General features: G+C 46.5%; 1 protein-coding gene across 3 annotated transcripts in view; it reads left to right on the top strand.

Annotated features, from left to right (window-relative positions):
- ADCY8 (adenylate cyclase 8) overlaps positions 1 to 18,863 on the top strand; it is a gene marked incomplete at both ends in the record, with an annotated part of 164,780 nt that overhangs the window by 121,460 nt on the left and 24,457 nt on the right. For 2 of the 3 annotated variants that reach the window (XM_084230786.1, XM_084230788.1), the window contains 2 exons: positions 8,816 to 9,017; positions 11,065 to 11,154. In XM_084230786.1, the coding sequence (XP_084086912.1) occupies positions 8,816 to 9,017; positions 11,065 to 11,154 (292 nt within the window). The remainder of the gene's footprint in view (positions 1 to 8,815; positions 9,018 to 11,064; positions 11,155 to 18,863) is intronic. The other variant, XM_084230787.1, reaches the window with a different exon arrangement.

Genomic DNA, 18,863 nt, shown 5'->3' on the forward strand with positions numbered 1-18,863 from the left:
TTGTTAGAGTGGAAGTTTACAGATAAACAAGGAGTAAAGGCTAGAATGATTCATATGGCAATGATTTGGGGCTAGAGATATCAGCATGAATTCATTTAGCTTAATATAGATATTGGTGGTTAAATACAGAAATGTTTATGAATGTGTTTATATACACAGATTAGAATACACACATATATTTCCTTGCTCTGCCAGTGGGGAAGACTCACAAATGACAACTTAGTAGTAATGAGCAAATCTAGCAATGGACACAAAGCTGATCTAGCTTTTAGTACAATATCCAATATAGAACCAGAAATGACTGATTCTAAGACAGAGGGAGGAAATATACAAGATGAACTTGAAATGGACTATAGAGCCAAAAAATTTTAAAAATGTTAAAAAAAACACTCACAGCCATAATGGTGGAGATATGTCAAGGGGACATAGGAGTCAACTAAATGAACTCCCAAAAGCCAAAACTGGAACTTCAACAAAAATATAAATAATACAGTATTGGATTATAACCCAAAACATAAGATCAACGTCCATGGTCTGTACTGATACAAATAAATGGTTGAATGATATAAAGAATCAAATCACCCATACAGAAAAATTCCACATGATTTATGTAGATACTCTGCCCTCAATGACATGGTGCTAACTTCCTTAACAATGGCTATTCTGAAAGAGACTTTCCTTCAGAGAGCACAGTCTAAATGAGGGGAAAATATAGAGGAAACTGAACAACACTGCTTCAGTCAACTGATAAAGGTTCACGTCAACTCTCAGTTACGTTCACAGGATGTGATGAGAACAGTCCAGAATCTCTGTGATCTTCCTCCTCCAAACCTAGCATTAATCATGAAAAACACATCAGACATCCCAAATGAAGGCCATTCTACAAAATACCTGACCAGGGCCTCCCCGGTGGCGCAGCGGTTGAGCGCTGGGTTGCGAAGCTGCCCTCAGCCTCTGAGGCGCCGGTTCGATCCCCGGCTGCTCCCCGGCCACCGGAGGAGGGTCCCGCATGGCACGCAGACCTCTCCTGCCGCCCGCTGCTCCCCTCAGCAGTGTCCTTCGGTCCTTCTGCCTGCTCTGCTCCCCGCTCTGGCTCTGGTGAATTCTCTCACCCTCCCGCGCTTCTGACTGTACCCAGTGCATGTATAAACAAAAAAAAAACAAACAAATAAAAATAAAAACATGAAAAAAAAAAAATACCTGACCAGTGCTCCCCAAACTGTCAAGGTCATTTACAACTAGAAAAGTCTTAGGAAATGTCACAGCCAGTCTAAGGAGATACGACAACTAGAAGGAAGATGGCATCTTGGGTTGGGGATATAAATATGGAAAGTTGTAGAAAGAGTATCCAGCCCATGAGCATAACGAAGGGTCAGACTATGGTCTTAAAATAACATGTCCCAGTTTTTATTTAAAAATAACTTTTTGGGAAGGTATGTGTGATTGTAGGATTGGGGCAGGAAATATATAAAAAAGCCTTAGAATCTTGTCCCTCTAGAAAGCAAGGAAACAATCAAGCTAATCAGCCACATCCAAAGTTGCCATACTGAAGACATCCCCAACTGCCCAAAGATGCAATAATTTAATCTTCACTTTAGACAAATGCTAAAATGTTTAACCAAAATGCCCCAAATCTTTTTAACTTCTTGATTTAAAATGATACTTTTAAAGGCTGGTAACCTCTAGTGGATGATAAAGAACTTGTTGATTATTGCAGAAACTGCTAAAAAAGGAAAAGAAACATTTTTTTCTGTCTTTGTGAATGAGCTGTTACCTCAAGATCATCAAATAGTCATTGAGTGGAAATATCATAAAATTATTCAGGCTAATACATTTTAAGGAAAGTATAGAATTAAAATATCTCCATTTCCAACCCCCAATGAATTAACAAATGTAGGAAATGAACATCAAAGGATGCTCTCAGCACAAAAGGAGTTGTGCTGACAGGTGCTCCTGGCAGGCACTCTAAGGGCCAAGCACAGGGGCCACAGCTAGGTCTGAGCAGGCCTTGGATCCTGGCGTCCAGTCTGCAGGAATCGTGAGGAGCAGAGGATGCCCAGTGAGCATGAAGGCTTAAAATCCAGACAGTGAGAAAGGTTGCAGGCCCGAGGGTGCTTATCCTCCAGTAAATAAACTGTAAAGAAAATAAAGGGAAAAGAGAGGATCTATAGTTTTTTTTTAAGACTTAAAAAGTTGAATTTAATAAAAAGAAAAGCACAAGTCAAATTATAATGTCTGAAAATGGATGACGAAGTGTGATGAAAGAAAGTGATAGGCTGGGCGTGGGACACAGGTCTGTGATTGGGACAGGGGAGAGCATGGGCCTGCAGGATGCCCTGCCAAGTTCTGGTTTATGTCCTAAGTGATGGTTACAAAGGCAGGTACTTGACAATAAATAACTAATTAAGCTATAATTTTATGTTGCTTTCCAATTTATGCTTTGTTTTGTAAATTTTTAAGTTTTTAATTAGCGCAAGAGAAGGAAGACCAGGGTCTGGTCTGGGCACTGGGACAGAGAGGTGACACGCCCCGAGGTGGCAAGCATCACACTCCCCCCAACCCAGGCAGGCTCCCCTCCCACGGGGTTTGGCCGACAAGGTGTCTGATTCCTGGGATCAGGAAAGAGGCCTGGAACCCCACTCAGCAGCTGGCCAGATGGAGTCTCTAACTCTGGGGTGGTAACCGAAATACCAGCCAGCACCCAACCCCACTTGCTCGCTCCGTGTAGAGAGGAAACATGGCAACGAAGAAACTCCCGTGTAGGGCTCTCACCACGCAGTCCACATGTTGTGGGAATTGAGTGGCCTCTTGGGCCCCGACAAAGCCTGAGTTCTCTTTGATGCCTTCTGGTTTCCCCTCCAACTCATTTTGCTTCTGCTTGATTCTTTGCAACTAACCAGATGGAAGGTGCCTGTCACCCGCACTTCTTCTGTCATGGATTTTTGAGCAGATGAGGCCGTTTCTGCTCATATGGCCACAGCTAATTCCCAGCTCCCAAAGCAAAAATTAATGGCCCCTACAAAGAAGGAGTGCTTGCCTGACTCTTCCATGCTTGTGTGCGTACACATGCTCCTTTCCAGAAGGGTAAACTGAGCAAAACCCAGAAAATACCTTTTGTGTTTATACAACAATGCGTCTAGGTCTGCATTCGCGGCCTGGTAGAGAGGATGGGCGGTGGGAGAGAAGAAAGAACCGGGAGCAGGAGGCCTTGGGTTTTCTTCTTGCTGTGCTTCTCACTAGTTGTATATATCTATTTCACCCCTCTGAAGCCTCGATTTTCTCCTCTGCATAATGGGAACAACAATGCCAGCTTCCCAGGACTGCTGCAAAAATTAAAATGCACCGTGCCGTTTGGATAAATTCTGGTTCCCTTTCCTGAGTCACACTATTTTCATGCTTTGCAGCAACTAAGAATACCTACCTCTCGAGGCTGCTAGGAGGATCAAATGTACTTTTGGGCTTCGGGGCTCCTCGCAGATTCTACAGGGAGTTACAAATGTCACCTTTCAGGGTGATCTGAGTCTCTGCTTCCTGATGGAGCACCAGCTGCTCGCTCATCCCTACTCCTCCCTGCTCCCTGGGCAAACATCAACTCGTGCTATCTGCCCTAAGACCCCGTTTGAAAGACAGACTGCCAGGAGAAATTAGAACTTTGTGTCTAGAAAGGATTTGAATAGAGCTGTTTGTAAATCCCTTGTCATGCTGTTTGAGACTCGGTTTCAGAACTGAAAGATGTACTTGCCTCTCGTGCACACAAGCAATGAAAAAGCAAATTCAGAACCCGGGTGCAAGAGTAGCTCTATAATTAAATGAACGTTACAATCTGATGTTGGAATGTCTGTGTCTACAGAGATAAATGAATGTTGAGGAGATAGCACAGAGATTTCCAGAGGACTTTCAGCAGCTTGTTTTAGAAAACCTGTCTTGGGAGGAACACTCTTCCCAGGGATCTTTAAAATGTTTTTTGATTTCCTGGATTTTACTGTGTATAGAGAAGAGTGATGTTCCTTCGAGTTCTTATTATGTGCTAAGCACTGTACAGCTTTATTACTGGAACCTCACAGCTTCTTTTAAGAGGTGGGCTTAAAAATCTCAGTTTTGCAGGTGAAAACATGAGGTTCAAAGACTTCATTACTTTGGCCATGCTGTGTTACTGCTCACGTTTCAGAGCTATGGGCTCAACATGCTGGGTATGCTCTTGCCACTGGATCACACGCCTGCCTTCCTCCTTAGTCCAGGCAGTTATTAAAATAAGAGTAATAACAGAGACTGGTTGCCTAATAAACAATGAAATGTATTTCTCACAATTCTAGAGGCTGGAAATCCAAGATCAAGGCAGATTCAGGATCCAGTGAGGTCTCTTCCAGGATCACAGGGAGTCTCCTTGTTACAGGGCAACCCCGATATAAAATGGGTTGCCTGACTGTGGGTCCTCACCCGCACGCTTAAAAGGAACTTATTAATACTCAACTGCATCCTCACACCAAAGGTTAATAAAAGGTTTATTTACAAAAGAAAGGGAAAATGAAGAAATGAATAACTCAGGGAGAAAAAGAGGGAGATGAACTCATGAATGTGTCCTACCCCTTCCGCTGACCTGGAATCCCAATGGCACGCTGAGAGCTGGCGAAGAGCCAAGAGCTGGGAGGCCAAGAGAGCCCCAAGGCCCACGTGTCTGGTTTTATACCAAACCTGGCAGCTTAACCCCACCCTCAGGTCCCACAACCCTCCCTTTGGTGATGATGGGATTTGTCATTTCCAGCGTCTTGATGGCTTTGTCTGGACTGGGGGTGGAATCCACAAAGCCTGTGTGGAGTTTGCTCAGGACATCCTTTCCCCCAACATCCTCCCCTTGTCTCTACATGGTGGAAGGGGCGAGAGAGCTCTCTGGACCCTCCTTGACAAGGGCACTAATCCCACTCCTGATGACTCCCCCTTCATGACCTCATCACCTCCCAAAGATCCCACCACTCTGGTGTTGGAATTTGACATCTGAATTCCAGGGACACAAACATTCAGCCCCTAGTACCTCCTCCCTATTGTTTCAACAACTCAGAAGGAAGTGTTGACAGTTTAAAGTTACATGAGGTTCTCGGATGGATTCTGCAAGAAAATCGTTTCTTACAGGATTCCAGCCCTCCCAGACACCCCATCGAAAGTTTATCAAAAGTGCAATAGCTAAATGGGCAACAAAGCATCCATTTTATAAATTTCCAAGCAAATGCTTGATTTATCCATGCAAAACTCTGATAAAAAGCTGAACTAGAAACTGTGACTAAGTCAGGAGACCACACGGTGTCTATCCTGAATGTCTGCTGCCTCCCACCTCACCCCCACCTTCTCACTCCAGTGTGGATCTTACTGTCATGATGCTTGGAACAAGGACCAACACAGGTGCCCCCCCGCCCCAGGTGTCAAAGGAAGAAGTGAGGTAGACCTGAGAAGGTGCCCATAAGGATTTCCAGGGGGGCTGGGGAGGGCTGGGTGGAGGACAGGGGTGTCCTGAGCTTTCTTACTTAAAGGAAGAGAGAGCCTGGCCAAAAAGAAAAGTTGGCCATAGGGAAAGTCAGCATTCTGGCTTCCCAGCCCCATCCCCATGGATCCAGGAGGAAAGAGGAGCATCTTAAATTTGTAGAAATGTTGACTTAACAGTGACCTTGCTCGTCAAGAACAAGGTCTACTGAACATCCCAGATAGACTCTGGCTAGTTGGCGTGGCCCTTCTCTTTGGGGAGGACTCAACACGAGGATAGAGAGAAGAGCTGGGAGTTTGGGTGGAAATTCTCTTCCCTCTGAGGACTGGAGAGGGATGTCATAGTCTTCTCTCCCCACAAGTAGATTAAGCCAGTGAGCAGTTATTAAGCATTTTCTGGATACTCAACCCTATGCCAGGTGTCGTGGAAGAATCCAAAGAAATGCTGAGTTTCCCAGGGTGAGCAGGATGTCCTTCTAGGGGCGTGGGGAGCACCAGGCTTCTGGAAGAACACACAGAGGTAGAAGCAGCACAAGTTTAGGGGATGTGCTTCAGTGTTGCTGTGAAGTGTGGAGACATGAGAAAGAGGCAGAGAGAACCAGGGCTGGCCTGGGTTCACAGCCCCGCACTGGGTCCCTAGATGCTACCTGGATGACCTTGATGACTTTGGAAGAGTTTGGAGCTCCTGCTGAGCAGCTTCCAAACTCACCTGTGCCTGGTCTTCCCTGCCTCACACCTGAAATAGGTATTCATCATCTCCATGGCTGTCTCACCTTGTGGAGACACATCAGCCTCTGGGTGGGCCCCTTCTCTCCCGGGACTGCCTGACAAAGCGACCCACCTGCCTGCTCCTTCATTTGCCTCCTCTGGTGCCCAGGAATAATATGTAAGCTGGCAGGGAGTGTTTTCCAGCCTGTTTGGGGGCAGTTTCCCATCTGCCTAGAATCCTCCGGGAGCCCACTACTGCACAGACCTTCTGTTCTTACCTAGAACTCCTGCAGACATGTCTTGTCAAGGTGAGCCAGAGAATCAAAACTGTAGAAGTATACTTTAAAAATAAAAAAAAAAAGGCTCCAACGATGACAGCTGGGACGTGGGGCTGAGGGCTGTCCACCTCCCGTGATCCTGGGCCATGCAGGAGGCGGCTCCATACTTGGTGACTCCCTCCTTGTAAATGCCTTATCCCCTGGTCTCATGAAGCCAGGCACGCCCCCTCCTGCCTCTTGGACACCTCCGGAGTTCCTTGTATTCCTTGTCTTCTTTCAGTCCATTAGTTTCTCCCAAAGGTTTGAAAATCCCTCTACTCTCAGATCTCGAGCCACCAACCTTTTCACTTCAGGCCCCAATATACTCCCCAGCTGTGGCTCTGACAGCTTGACAGGAAGCTGCGACCCACTGCTGATCCAAAGCCCTAAAATTCACCTTGTCCAGATCACAGTCATCATCCGCAACCCTGCTAGACGAGCGGCTCTCCCCGCGCTGCCCCCATTAGAATGGTGAAAACATGAGCTTCATCCTCATGTCTCCCCTCCCCCAACCCTGCCCCCCACATGTGCACAACACTTGTAAAGATCACCTCCACATCTTTTCCTGAGCCCCCCATTATCAGGCTTGTCACCATATATTCCTCCCACGATGACTCAGCTACTTAAATCCTCTCCTAAATACTTTCTCACCTCTTCATCCCATCCCCCACCTCCCGCTACAATTCTTTTAGATGCACAGATCCCACCAAGGCCTTCCCCGATTAAACATCTTAGATGTCAGCTCACAGCTGCAGGCAGGGTACTTCTCTCACCACTGGAAAACCAAACACACGGGTCACCATCTTTCTTCTGCTGTTTTACCCTCTTCCCTCCTTAGGCAACTCCTCTTTAATCTCCAAAGCCTGACCCTCAGGTCACCTCTTTTGTGAAGCCTCCCTTGATTCCCTTTCCTAGTTGCTAAGTGATCGCTACTCCCGGTCCTCTCTAGCGGATGGCACATTGTATAACCATTCACCATTTGTGGGTCCACACTCCCCTCTGGATTTTGATCTCCCAGGACATGGGAAGGGTGTGTCTTGAGTCCAGGTAGCCCCAGTGCCTACCACTGTGCCTGGGAAGAAAACACATTGGATGAACAAATGTCATGATGAAGCCACAGGAGCAGAAAAGATTACTGCAAACATGGACGAATCTATCACTCACCGAATCAGAATAGCAGAGTGGCGTAGCAGAGTAGATTTTAAATTATGACTCTTACCTTTACGACTCACTGCGCCTGGGAAGTTGCTTCTCACTGAACCGTAAATCTTCTTCTGGAAAAAGAAATGAAAACACCTCTTAAGTTTGTTGTGAGAAGTGCAAATACGATATTACATATAAAGGGCTTAGAATTGTGCTTAATGCAGTCAGCGCTCAGTACACGGCTGGCCCGGGTGTTATCAAGAAGAAATAAGAAGAGACGGGCAAGAGGGTGGCGAGGCGCGGTGTCAGGGGGGTCCAGTCTCACTCACTCAGCACAGGCGCGTTGAGCACCGGCCCGTGGAAGGTGTGACAGCCCAGTGATGAACGGCACCTTTACACACAGCAGTTTGCGGACTGAAATAGGGGTCAAGAAATTCGGGATGTCAGCATGGACACCCATGGCTGGATGGGGGAAGGAGAACAAGGGGTGAATCCCCAAGGAGAAGCAATGCACCCAGTGGTGGGTGGGTTGGTAAGGAGAGGAAGCAATCACAGGGGCCTCCAGACATAGGGATTAGGTCAAGTTGCTAGAAGAAACTTGATGCCCAGAAGAGGTGTCTAGTAGGCAGGACGTTCCGGGGACAGAGTTTAAGTTGGAGCTTGGGCTCTAGAGTTGTAGTTGGGGGTGAAGGAGTTGGGAATGATGTTGAGACCTTGGGTAAAGGGGAGTCTCACAGGGATGGCAGGTCATTGCAATCACTCCGTGCAAGCCACTGTGATCACTCACTAAACAGCAACTGGGAACAGGTGCCAAGTTCATTCTTGGCATGAGATGGAAATCCATCTTGAAGAGGAGAGGGTTGGGATGACAGTCCAGTGTTCTGTGCCTTGGCAGCAGTTTCTGGTGAGAAAGATGAGTGACAAAAGGAGCAAAAGCAAAATAAAAGGCAGGAGCAACACATTGAGCCAATCATTTGATGTCCATTACAGAGTTTCCCCATCGAGAGTGTTCTGTGGATGGAAGAAATTTTTAAAAATTTTCTTCTCTTGAACAGACAGACCTTTAGAGGAATTACAGGGTGCAAAGTGTGGGGAAGGGTGACAGTGGAGGGACTTGCTTGCCGGCCTCACGCATGCTGACGGCACGTGACCCAGCCTTCTCTGTTTCCCCGCAGGCTGATGCCAGTGGCCATCCAGTTTTCCATCCTGATTATGTTGCACTCGGCGCTGGTCCTCATCACCACAGCAGAGGATTACAAGTGTTTGCCCCTCATCCTCCGGAAAACTTGCTGTTGGATTAACGAGACCTATTTGGCGCGGAACGTCATCATCTTTGCATCCATCTTGATTAATTTCCTGGGCGCCATCCTAAATATCGTAAGCATCCCAAGCCCATCAGCCCTCCAGTGTCTACTGGACAGTCGTGAACTAAGAGTTTATGGAGCCTGCAGCTTCTTGCTTTGCCTGTCTAGGTACCAGTTACCTTCCTGTGCCCACTCCAGCCCCAAGCTTAGGGACAGAGCACTAACATGGCTCCTGTCACAACTGGGCATTTTGCTGGTGGCAGATTGTCTTTTTCCCAGTGGGGGAGGTCATCTACTGCAAAGGAACTCCAGACACCCCTAATGTTCTATGCTGTCAATGGCCAATCTATTCTCATCGTAAGTGACTTTAGTTAGCACATACTAAGTCCCTACCTGCTGTGTGCCATGCATTGAAGGAGAAGCTGCCTGTGTTTTTCTTATTTAATCCTCACACAAACCCGGTGAGGTAAGTCTCATTGTCCCCACTTTATGGCTGAGGAAACCGAGGCTCAGAGACATGACGTGACTTGCTAAGAAGGTCTGTCTGACTCCATGACTCATGCTCATTCAAAAACGCTGACCTGTACCTCCGGGAGCCAGGGGCTGGGGATGGAGACCCAATAGCTGTCATTATTGAGCGCCTGCTGTGTGCTGCAGGTAGGTATCACGGTTGTCATGTGAAGGATGAGGAAGCTGCATTTCAGGAGGCTGAGCTGCCAGTGAGTTCACAGTGGGTGTGACACCTGAGACTCAGATGAAGCTCCAACTGCCATATTCATCCTTGTTTTTAATTTGGTGATTCATGTTTTGATTTCTCTCTCTCTCTCTCTAGAAAGATAACCTGGTAGCAATAGGCATTTTCTGTGTACCTACAGTCTGTGTTGCCCATAGTTGAGGGATCTAGATAGGGGAACGATTTATCTGATTGCAGGTTTAGAACATGCCCATCGAGAGAGGCCAGTTGAGGCATCTTCTGCTGGCTGACCCCATCCTGTGCCCTTTGGGCCTGAGGGCGGGTCTCCAAAGGCTCAGGGACCGTGCCCCACTCAGTGATCAGCCATGGTTGGAGGCTTATCCTGCCTAAAATCCTTTGCCAAATGGTCCAGTAATTATGTAACGTCTACTCTGTAACGTCACCCCACTCTGTGGTTGGCCTTATGGTAAAGGACTCTGGGGGATAAAGAAAAGGGAAAATCATACGTAGGTACATTCATTAGCTAATGAACATTTCATAGATTTTGACCATGGAAGACCATGGGGTTTCTGGTCACAGCCTGTGAGGTTGTAGCCAGGATCGCAAGTCTTGACGGATCGGATGTCTCTGGGCTACAGATTTGGAAGTCAGCTCCACGATCTAGGTCAGGGTTGCCTCTGGGGAATCCATGCCACAGTAGTGTGGGAGTAAGTTCCAAGGCTGTGGAGTCAGATAAGCTTGTGTTCAAGTCTCAGCTCCATCGCTTACCAGCTGGGTGATCCTAGACAAGTTTCTCTACATCTCAGAGTTTCCTGTCTTTAGCTTGTAAAATGGGGATGCCATTGGTAGCTACATCACCAGGGGGTTGTGAGGCCTGTTCATATAAAGTGTCTGGCACAGAGGAGGCAGAGAGTCTATGGTGCAAAATCTTTCTGAGTGCCACAAAGCCCAGCAGCAGTTTCTGGTCTAGGAAACGCCCGCTTCCCCCTCCCCTCCATGAGCTGAGTCTTTCTGGAAAATGTGCCCCCACAGACCCCTGGAACGGTCCCAGCTGTTGATGTGGAGACATGTTAGCAAACCCCAGAACCCCAGACCTTTCCTTTTGGGCCCCAGTTCTCTCTCTGAGCCCCCCAGAGCCAAGCACCAGCCCAGTGACCTTGCGTGACAGTGCCAGTGACCAGTCCAGTCTGCTGCTGTGGCTTGCAAAGGCCCTTCTGAGCATGCGCTTTCTTTAAAAGCAGATCAGGCCGGCCCCCCAACCCCACCCTGGTCCCCCCTGAGCGTCAGCAGCAGCCCCGCGGGGATAGCGCCCCCTAGTTTCCAACACTCACACTGACGTTGTTGTTCCTGTGTTCTTTTTGTGTTTTTTTGTTTTTATTTTTTGTTTTTGTTGCTGTTGTTCTTTTTTTTTTTTTTTAATCCGCAGCTGTGGTGTGATTTTGACAAGTCGATACCCTTGAAGAACCTGACTTTCAATTCCTCAGCTGTGTTTACAGATATCTGCTCCTACCCAGAGGTATTTATTCATGAGCTCCCCTGGGCGAGACCTGGGTATAGATAGATTCCACCCCCCAAATCAGCCAGACTGGCTGCAGGGCCTTAGAGAGTCCTCCAGAGTCCCAGCCTCCCTCTTCTGCCTCTTCCTCCTTCTCATCTTCTCTTTCTGCCTTTCCCACTCTCCTTCCACCTCCCTGTCTCTCTCGGCTCCCTCCCCTGCTTCTCCCACTCCACCCTTTCCCTGTTTCTCGCTCCCTTCTTTCACCTCCTTTGCGGCTCCTTCCCTGTTCCTTTCTCCCCATTGTCCTCTTACCCTTTGTCTCTGCCTCCCCTACTTGCCTCCCCCAACTCATCTTCAAACCCTGCAGCAGAATGTCCTGTTGTCTCCATCACAGGGCAGCACAGAGTTACTACTCTGAGTTTACCACACTGAAAAAGGAGAGGGAGTTGAAGGAAGCGGGCAGGGAGGACGAGAAAGACACACAATTGCAGGATACCATGACTAAACTTCCATCAAAGTGGTATAGAAAGAGCCCAGGGCACCATAGTGGGGGGGAGGTGTCCCAATAGGACACCCACCATCATAAGTGTGGCCCTCTCTTGGCCACAGAGCCGCTGGCCTGGCCTGGGCTGTGGAGTCAACCCAAGAGGTAGGCAGAGAATAATCTTAGACTCTGTTCTCCACTGCCCAGATCTTTATTTTTTTTTGTTAGAGATTTATTTATTTATTTTAAAGATTTATTTATTTATACAAGACCTAGGGTACAGTCAGAGGCACGGGAGGGTGAGAGAATTCACCAGAGCCAGAGCGGGGAGCAGAACAGCCAGATTGAGGCAGTACAGTGCTGAAGGGAGCAGCAGGCGGCAGGAGAGGTCTGCCGTGCCATGTTGGTATCTCCCTGGCCGGCCGAGAATCGAACCCACTATGCAGAGGCTGCGGACACCTTCACAGCACTGCACTCAACCTGCTGCACCACTGGGGAGGCCCTAAAGATTTATTTATTTATGCATACAAGAGCTGGGGTACAAGCCAGAGGTGAGAGGAGTGAGAAGATTCACCAGAGACAGAGTGGGGAGCAGAACAGGCAGATCCACTGAAATACACTGCTGAGGGGAGCAGCGGGCGAGTCAGGAGAGGTCTGCTGCACCATGTGGGTAGCTCCCTGGCCAGCCGGGGGATTGAACTCGTGCTGCAGAGGCTACAGACAGCTTCACAGGTTGTGTCTTAACCCCTTGCACCACTAGGGAGGCCCATGCCCAGACCTTTACATGGGGCAGAACTGTAGGCAGGGAGAAGGGCCACCGGCATGTCCCTCAGACCCCAGCCAACCCCACACCCTGTAGACCCCGAGCAGACTCGTGTTCTCTGAGAGCCCCTCCAGCATATGGCTGGAGAAAGGCTCTCAGTTCTCCCACCATCACCCCAGAATTGGTCTTAGAAGCACTCTGAAAAGGAGACCCAGCCACACCTGCTTGATACGCATGACAACATGAAGGTGTGTGTGTGGGGGGGGGGGGGGAGGCTGTGCCATCTCCACTTTATAGACCATGAAACAAAGTGATTTCTCAGCTTCACCCCGTCCTGCCTTCCACCCATCCTCACCTCTTTCCATCCTTCCTTCTTTCTCCTCTTTTTAATTTAATTATCAAGACCTGGCGCTGCAATTCAAACTGCATCTGCCCGCGTGAGCCCTGGCTTGCTCCCCAGCCCGGGGCCGAGGGAGCGTGGCTGTCTTGAGGTCATCCAGTGCAGGTCGGAACAGGGTCTCCCTTCTGGGCTGCCCCCGTGTGCTCTAGGATTTTGAGGCCCTGGTTTCATGGACTCTGTGGGACACCAGCTCCCCCAGAATGTCTCGGTTTGGAGGGCATGAGGAAAGTCCCCAGAGGCAGTGAGTTAGCCGAGTATGAGAAACCGAGAGTGAGGCAGAAGGTGGATGTCACTGCTAACAGAGCCCCTGCCCTGGAGCTCTGGAGTTCTGAGTCAGTTCTCACTCTCTCTGAACCTCAGCTTCCTCATCCGTACAGTGGGAAGTACAGCCCCTTCTTCACATGACCATGGTGGCGCGAAGGACTAAGTCAGCAAACGCTGAGTTTCTGACATGATGTCTGACATGAATCAGGTGTTTATTAATTAACCATCTGATTATTAATTAAGTGGGTTAAACATTAATTAATTAAATCACCTATTAACTTATTAACTAACTACTAATATGGGCCCCCACATGACTCTATATCCCAGACCCCAAACCAGAACTTTCAAACTCAGACCTGGACTTGCCAAACTTCAGAGAGCAGCAGGTAAGCTTTCTGATCACAAAGCTTCCTTCCTCTCTGCGCCTCAGTTTCCTGTCTGCACAATGAGGATGAATGTAATGCTTTCCTCATGGGTAGTTGTGAGGATGAAGTCAATAAATCTGTATAAAGTGTTTCTAGCACAAAGTATCTGCTCGTTAGATGTCAGCCAGGATTTACCTGTGATTTTCAGTGAAAAGGTTTTGAGCCTGCCTCCCCCACACACGTTCACCTGTAAGTTACATACCTGAACCACCGGGCTATTATAACGTGTCCATATGAAACAAACACCAAAGGTGAGATAAAATAAATACAGATTGGAGTCCTAGTATTTTCCTCCCACAACCAAGGTTCATTACACCTAAGGGTCAGAAAATTATGGCTCCAGGCCCAGTTTTGCCTGCCTGTATCAGGAAACAGCCAAGCCCATTGTGCACAGACTGCCTTGGACACATACTACATGGCAGGGCTGAGGCGCCTCCACAGAAGTGGTGTGGCTGCTAAGGCCAAAACATTGCCTGTTTGGCACATTAGAGACAAAGTTTGCCAACTCCTGACACCCTGGATCCCCACAGTCCTAAAAGAGGGGGATCCAGACTGTCTGTCAACAGCTGCTACGACACCAGAGTGGACCCAGCCCTTCCCACCTGGTGTATGTGGTTGTTTCCTGCCTAAGACTTGTCTCCCAGACATCAGCCCTCCCAGCAGGCAGCGTGCCCAGCCCCCCAGCACCCGTGAGTGTGTCCCCAGACACCGCCCCTTCTCTCTGAGCCTTGGTTTCCTCGTATGTCTATCTGACCTCTTCATCTCACCCTATGAGAAGTGAAAGTCAGTCCAAAAACATGTTATTAAACAGGATGATGGGACATAAATAGAAGAGGCTGACATAGATGACTTCGAGCGTAATGTGAATAGAGCAGAGATCAGCAGAGGATCCAGCCAGTGTGTGCATGGGAGGAAACTAGCCCGTGCTTGGAAAAGAGCCATTTGTTTCTGGTCTTCATGTTGGTCTCTTAATCAATTTGTCTTTCAATGTCACTATCACACTCTTCTGATTCCTGTAGTGTAAGATGTCTCAAAAGCAAATAATGAGGTCATATTAACCCTCCAACTTGGTTCTACATTTTCAAGTTGTTTTACTATTCTAGATCCTTTATATTTCCACAAAGATTTTATAATCAACCTCATAAATTCCTTAAAAAAATATCTGGAAGAAAGAAGAGAGAGAGAGAGATCAATTTCAGTGTTCCAGATATATGCAGTTTATTGTTTGTGGATTGCAACTCAATACAGATGTTTTTAAAATTAAGTACAAAATTGGAATGAGGAAGAAGAGAGGCCAGCACTACAGAGGCTCTGTCCATGTCATCTCCATAGTCAGAAAACTCAGGTTTTGAATTCAAGTTCTGCTGTTTATAACCCTGGAGTCTTATACAAGTCACTTCACCAATTTGAACCTCTTTTCCTAATTAGGAATAAAAATTGTGCCGACTTCTTAAGGTTCTTGTGAGGCTAGATCAAGGGCATGATCTATATAGCACTTAGTACAATTTTTGGTGCATAATGTTTACTAAATATTAGCCATTGTTATGATGGAGATGAAAGGAGAAAGAGCAAAAAAGCAAAAAAGAGGAAGAGAAACAAAGATAATCAATGATAATAAAACAAATAACTTAATTATTTAATTCCAAAAGGGATATAAAAATTAGTGTTCCCCTAAACTCTTGCTTCATTTCTCTGGTTAAGTTCTCAGGCAGGAATCAGAACCCCAGGTGATCCTGCTGGTGGAGGTCTAATTCCCCAGCTGATATTCAGGATAAAATTAGATTTTCCCAAGTTTATTAAATAAACTGGTGGCAGGTTTATTAAATAATTAAAAAAAAAAATGGCATGCCAGATAATTCTACTCCAATTTCAGAACTCTCTGCTGGTTGAACAGAGGGACATTACATAAGCTCATTTCACTTCAGCACAAGGCCAATTGTTGTCATGACTAAATACACGCAGGGGATCACTTTGGTTTTCCCCTAATGGTAATCAATATAACCATTTTTGGAATTGCCTTTCCCCACCAAGATGAAACCAATCAAATAGAGAGCCATTATATCACCATGAGATTCGAAAACAATTTCTACCTCATTGAGGCTTAGATGCCAAGTCTTTGAGGGTATTGATCAGCCTAGGAAACACAACAGGTTTGCATGACAAAGAATTCTTCTCCCAGTAATTAGCTGTGTGGCCTTGGGTAAATCACCTAACCTCTCTGAGCTGCATTTTCCCCCATCCATCTAAAGGAATTATTCATAATGCCTATTTCATAAAACTGTTTCCATGATAAATAGTGATAATATACATAGAATTCATTAAATGTTAGTTTCTCTCTCCTCTCAGGCCTTTGGTAAGAAGGAGAAAATGGGTTGTGCTTAATGGTAGATTTGAATTTAAGGAAACAGATAAGGCTGTAACAAATTTTTTAAATGCATGAGTCTTTTGGTTTCAAACAGGAGATTTTCTGCATAACCGTGTGAACAGTGTATGAATAGAAATTTGAACAGACCACAATTTCATAGCAATATCAATCTCTTGGCTTCACCAATTGTTTATACGTTGGTGACCACCAAGAATTGCATTGTTCTCTGAAAGTTTCCATTCTTTCTTTGGACAACAGTGACTTCTAAAATTGACTGCTCTCTTTCCTTCTTGTCCTGTGAGTTCATAATGGGCTTTTGGTAGCAACCAAATGGGCACAGTGAGGATGGCTCATGTTGGTAGATGCTCACGCCTTCTTCACGCCCTGTCATGTGAAGAACCTTCTTCCTCCTCCTCTTCTAGTGGAAGATGCATGCATGTTGCTGAGGTGAAAGCACCTTCCAGAATACGTGCCTAGAAACATTTGTCTGTTGTATAAGCTCTGATTCCTCGTCTGTTGGGTAGTACCCAAATTGTGTTTTTAAGGCTGCAGTTCTCCATTCATTGCAGTCCATCCTGGATGACTTACCATTGTTTATTTCCGAAGCAGTGATCTAATGAACCCATTACGAACATGAACCCTTTTTATAGCTCCCTGGGGGCTATAGAATAAAGTGCAGACTCCTCAGCAGGACACACAAAAGTTTCTGCAATGTGGCTTTGCCTCCTCTCAGCCTTCCTGCATCTGTGTGCCTCGCACTGCAGTAGAATGTGTGAGCATATTAGCTACAATACCTCCCGAAGTCTTATGTAGAAAAAGGAAGGCAGCGCATTTCCAACTTACTAGTTCTCCTTACTAATTAAATGGGTCTCTAATGTACCCTAAGAAATCATTCTCCTATAAATCTGTTCCATTATACCTTTGAGTTAATGTCATTCTCTCTTCCCAGAATGTTTTTCCCTTTCCATTTTCTCTATGTGAAATCCTACCCATCCGTTACGTCAAATTCAAACTCACCTGTCCTATAAGCCTCCCCCCTTCCCTGTGCTTGTGTTCTCCATAGAGGCAGAGTACTTTCCACGGGTTATTGCAGAGGTGTTCCTGCATCTGCTTCATATTTTAGACCAAGGACCATCTTTTACTTTCAAGTCCACAATGCCCATACCATACCTTGATTGCAGTAGACGCTCAATCAATGCTGATGACATTTTTAAAATTAAAAAAAAAAACTTGAATTATTTGTTATGCACTCATAAGGTTTTGCTCAAGACCACAATAATTTCAATTACTTTTGGTCCAACAGATGATTAATAATCTGCACTGATAAAACACTGCACAGCCCTTTGTTATAATTCAGGTCACAGTGAAACAGGACCCTCAGATCTACTCCTTTTTCCTTTGTTAAAATGGGGGGTGGTCTTGAGAGTTTCTCTGGATGCAGAAAGTGAACTCTGGAGGATGAACTTGCCATTGCCTGTTCACTTCTCTTCACTCACAGTCTGCACAAAGACCTAAAAACTCTTACTAAGGCGAGATATTAAAGGACAGTTGAAAGCTTATCATCCATTTGAGACAAGGATATAATTGGATTTATTAGGAAAAGGGAGACAAAAGTGAGGGATGACTCAGACACCGGGACCCCTAAGGGCAGAGTCAGCTCCTTGCTCATTACTGAGTCCATCCCACGCTCAGGGGTGTTCAGGCTGCTCTCTCCACATTGGTTGGTGTCTGTTGAAGGGTCTATGAATGGGCCAATGTAACTTAAAAAGACAATAAACATGTCTTCAGTTGTTGCTCAGGAATTTTTACAAATTCTTATCCATTCCTCTGCCCATACAGAAAGTGTCTGTTCTTGTGATAGGAGAGAGAAGGCAGCCAGTTGTTACAAAAATAATGATGATGATGATGATGATGATGATGATGATGATGATGATGATGATGATGATGATGTATAACAAGTTTGGAGTAGATTTTAGAAATGATCAAGTCCAGTATAAGAGTCACAGTCACATGGACTGGTTCAACCCCAGGGTCCTACATGCCATTTTCTTATCGTGAGAGCTGGAATAATTTACCTAAATTCTACACACTTCAGTTTCTTTACCTATAAAATGGGAATTCTGATTCCCATCTGGGCCAGCTACTTGGAAAATTACAAGAGAAAACATACATAAAGATCAAAGTACCGATAATGCAAGTTTTATTCTCTTCTCCCAACAGATAATCTGAACCTACCATCCAGAATGATGGATTGGGACACTGATCTAAGGGAAATATACTGAAGAGTTTCCTATAGAAGCTGGAATGTGGCTGAGCAGATAAACACGCAGGGGCCATTCAGATATCCCAGCCCTTGAGTGGCTCCACACTTGCCCTTTGAACAGCTGCTCCTAGTACAGGGTATTAGATGTCCGGCTGGGCTATGAAGGGTGCCATGCAGCAACGAGTCCATTTCCAGAAGCTCAGAGATGTGCATGAAGGCTTTTCAGGGGAGGGGACACCTGAGCTGACATTTGTCAGAGGAGTAAGGTTTACCTGCATGGAAGAGATCTTAGCAATGAGACAGTGGGGGTGCAAAACCCTGAGGTACCAGAGAGCAAAGAAACTGGGGCAGCCAGTAGTGAGGCTGGGACACATCTGGGATTGGCAAATGAGTGGAAATCTCTTACATGAAACCCTGTGAACTTTCTATTCGGAAAAAAACAAACAAACAAACAAACAAACATAATTTGAGGGAATGGAGAGCAATGAAAGGACTTGGAGTTAAAAAGCAGCGTAATCATGTTCGTGCTTTAGAAATACTGGGTAGAGGGACCTCCCTGGTGGCCTAGGGGTTAAGTCTCAGCGCTCTCACTGCTGCAACCTGAGTTCGATCCCCGGCCAGGGAGCTGACCCACATGGCGTGGCAGACCTCTCCTGTCTCCCTACTGCTCCCCTCAGCAGTGGATTTCAGTGGATTTGCCTGTTCTGCTCCCCATTCTGTCTCTGGTGAATCCTCTCACCTCTTCACCTCTGGCCTGCACCCC

Source organism: Talpa europaea (genome assembly GCF_964194135.1).
Source record: "Talpa europaea genome assembly, chromosome: 3".
Taxonomy (NCBI): Eukaryota; Metazoa; Chordata; class Mammalia; order Eulipotyphla; family Talpidae; genus Talpa; species Talpa europaea.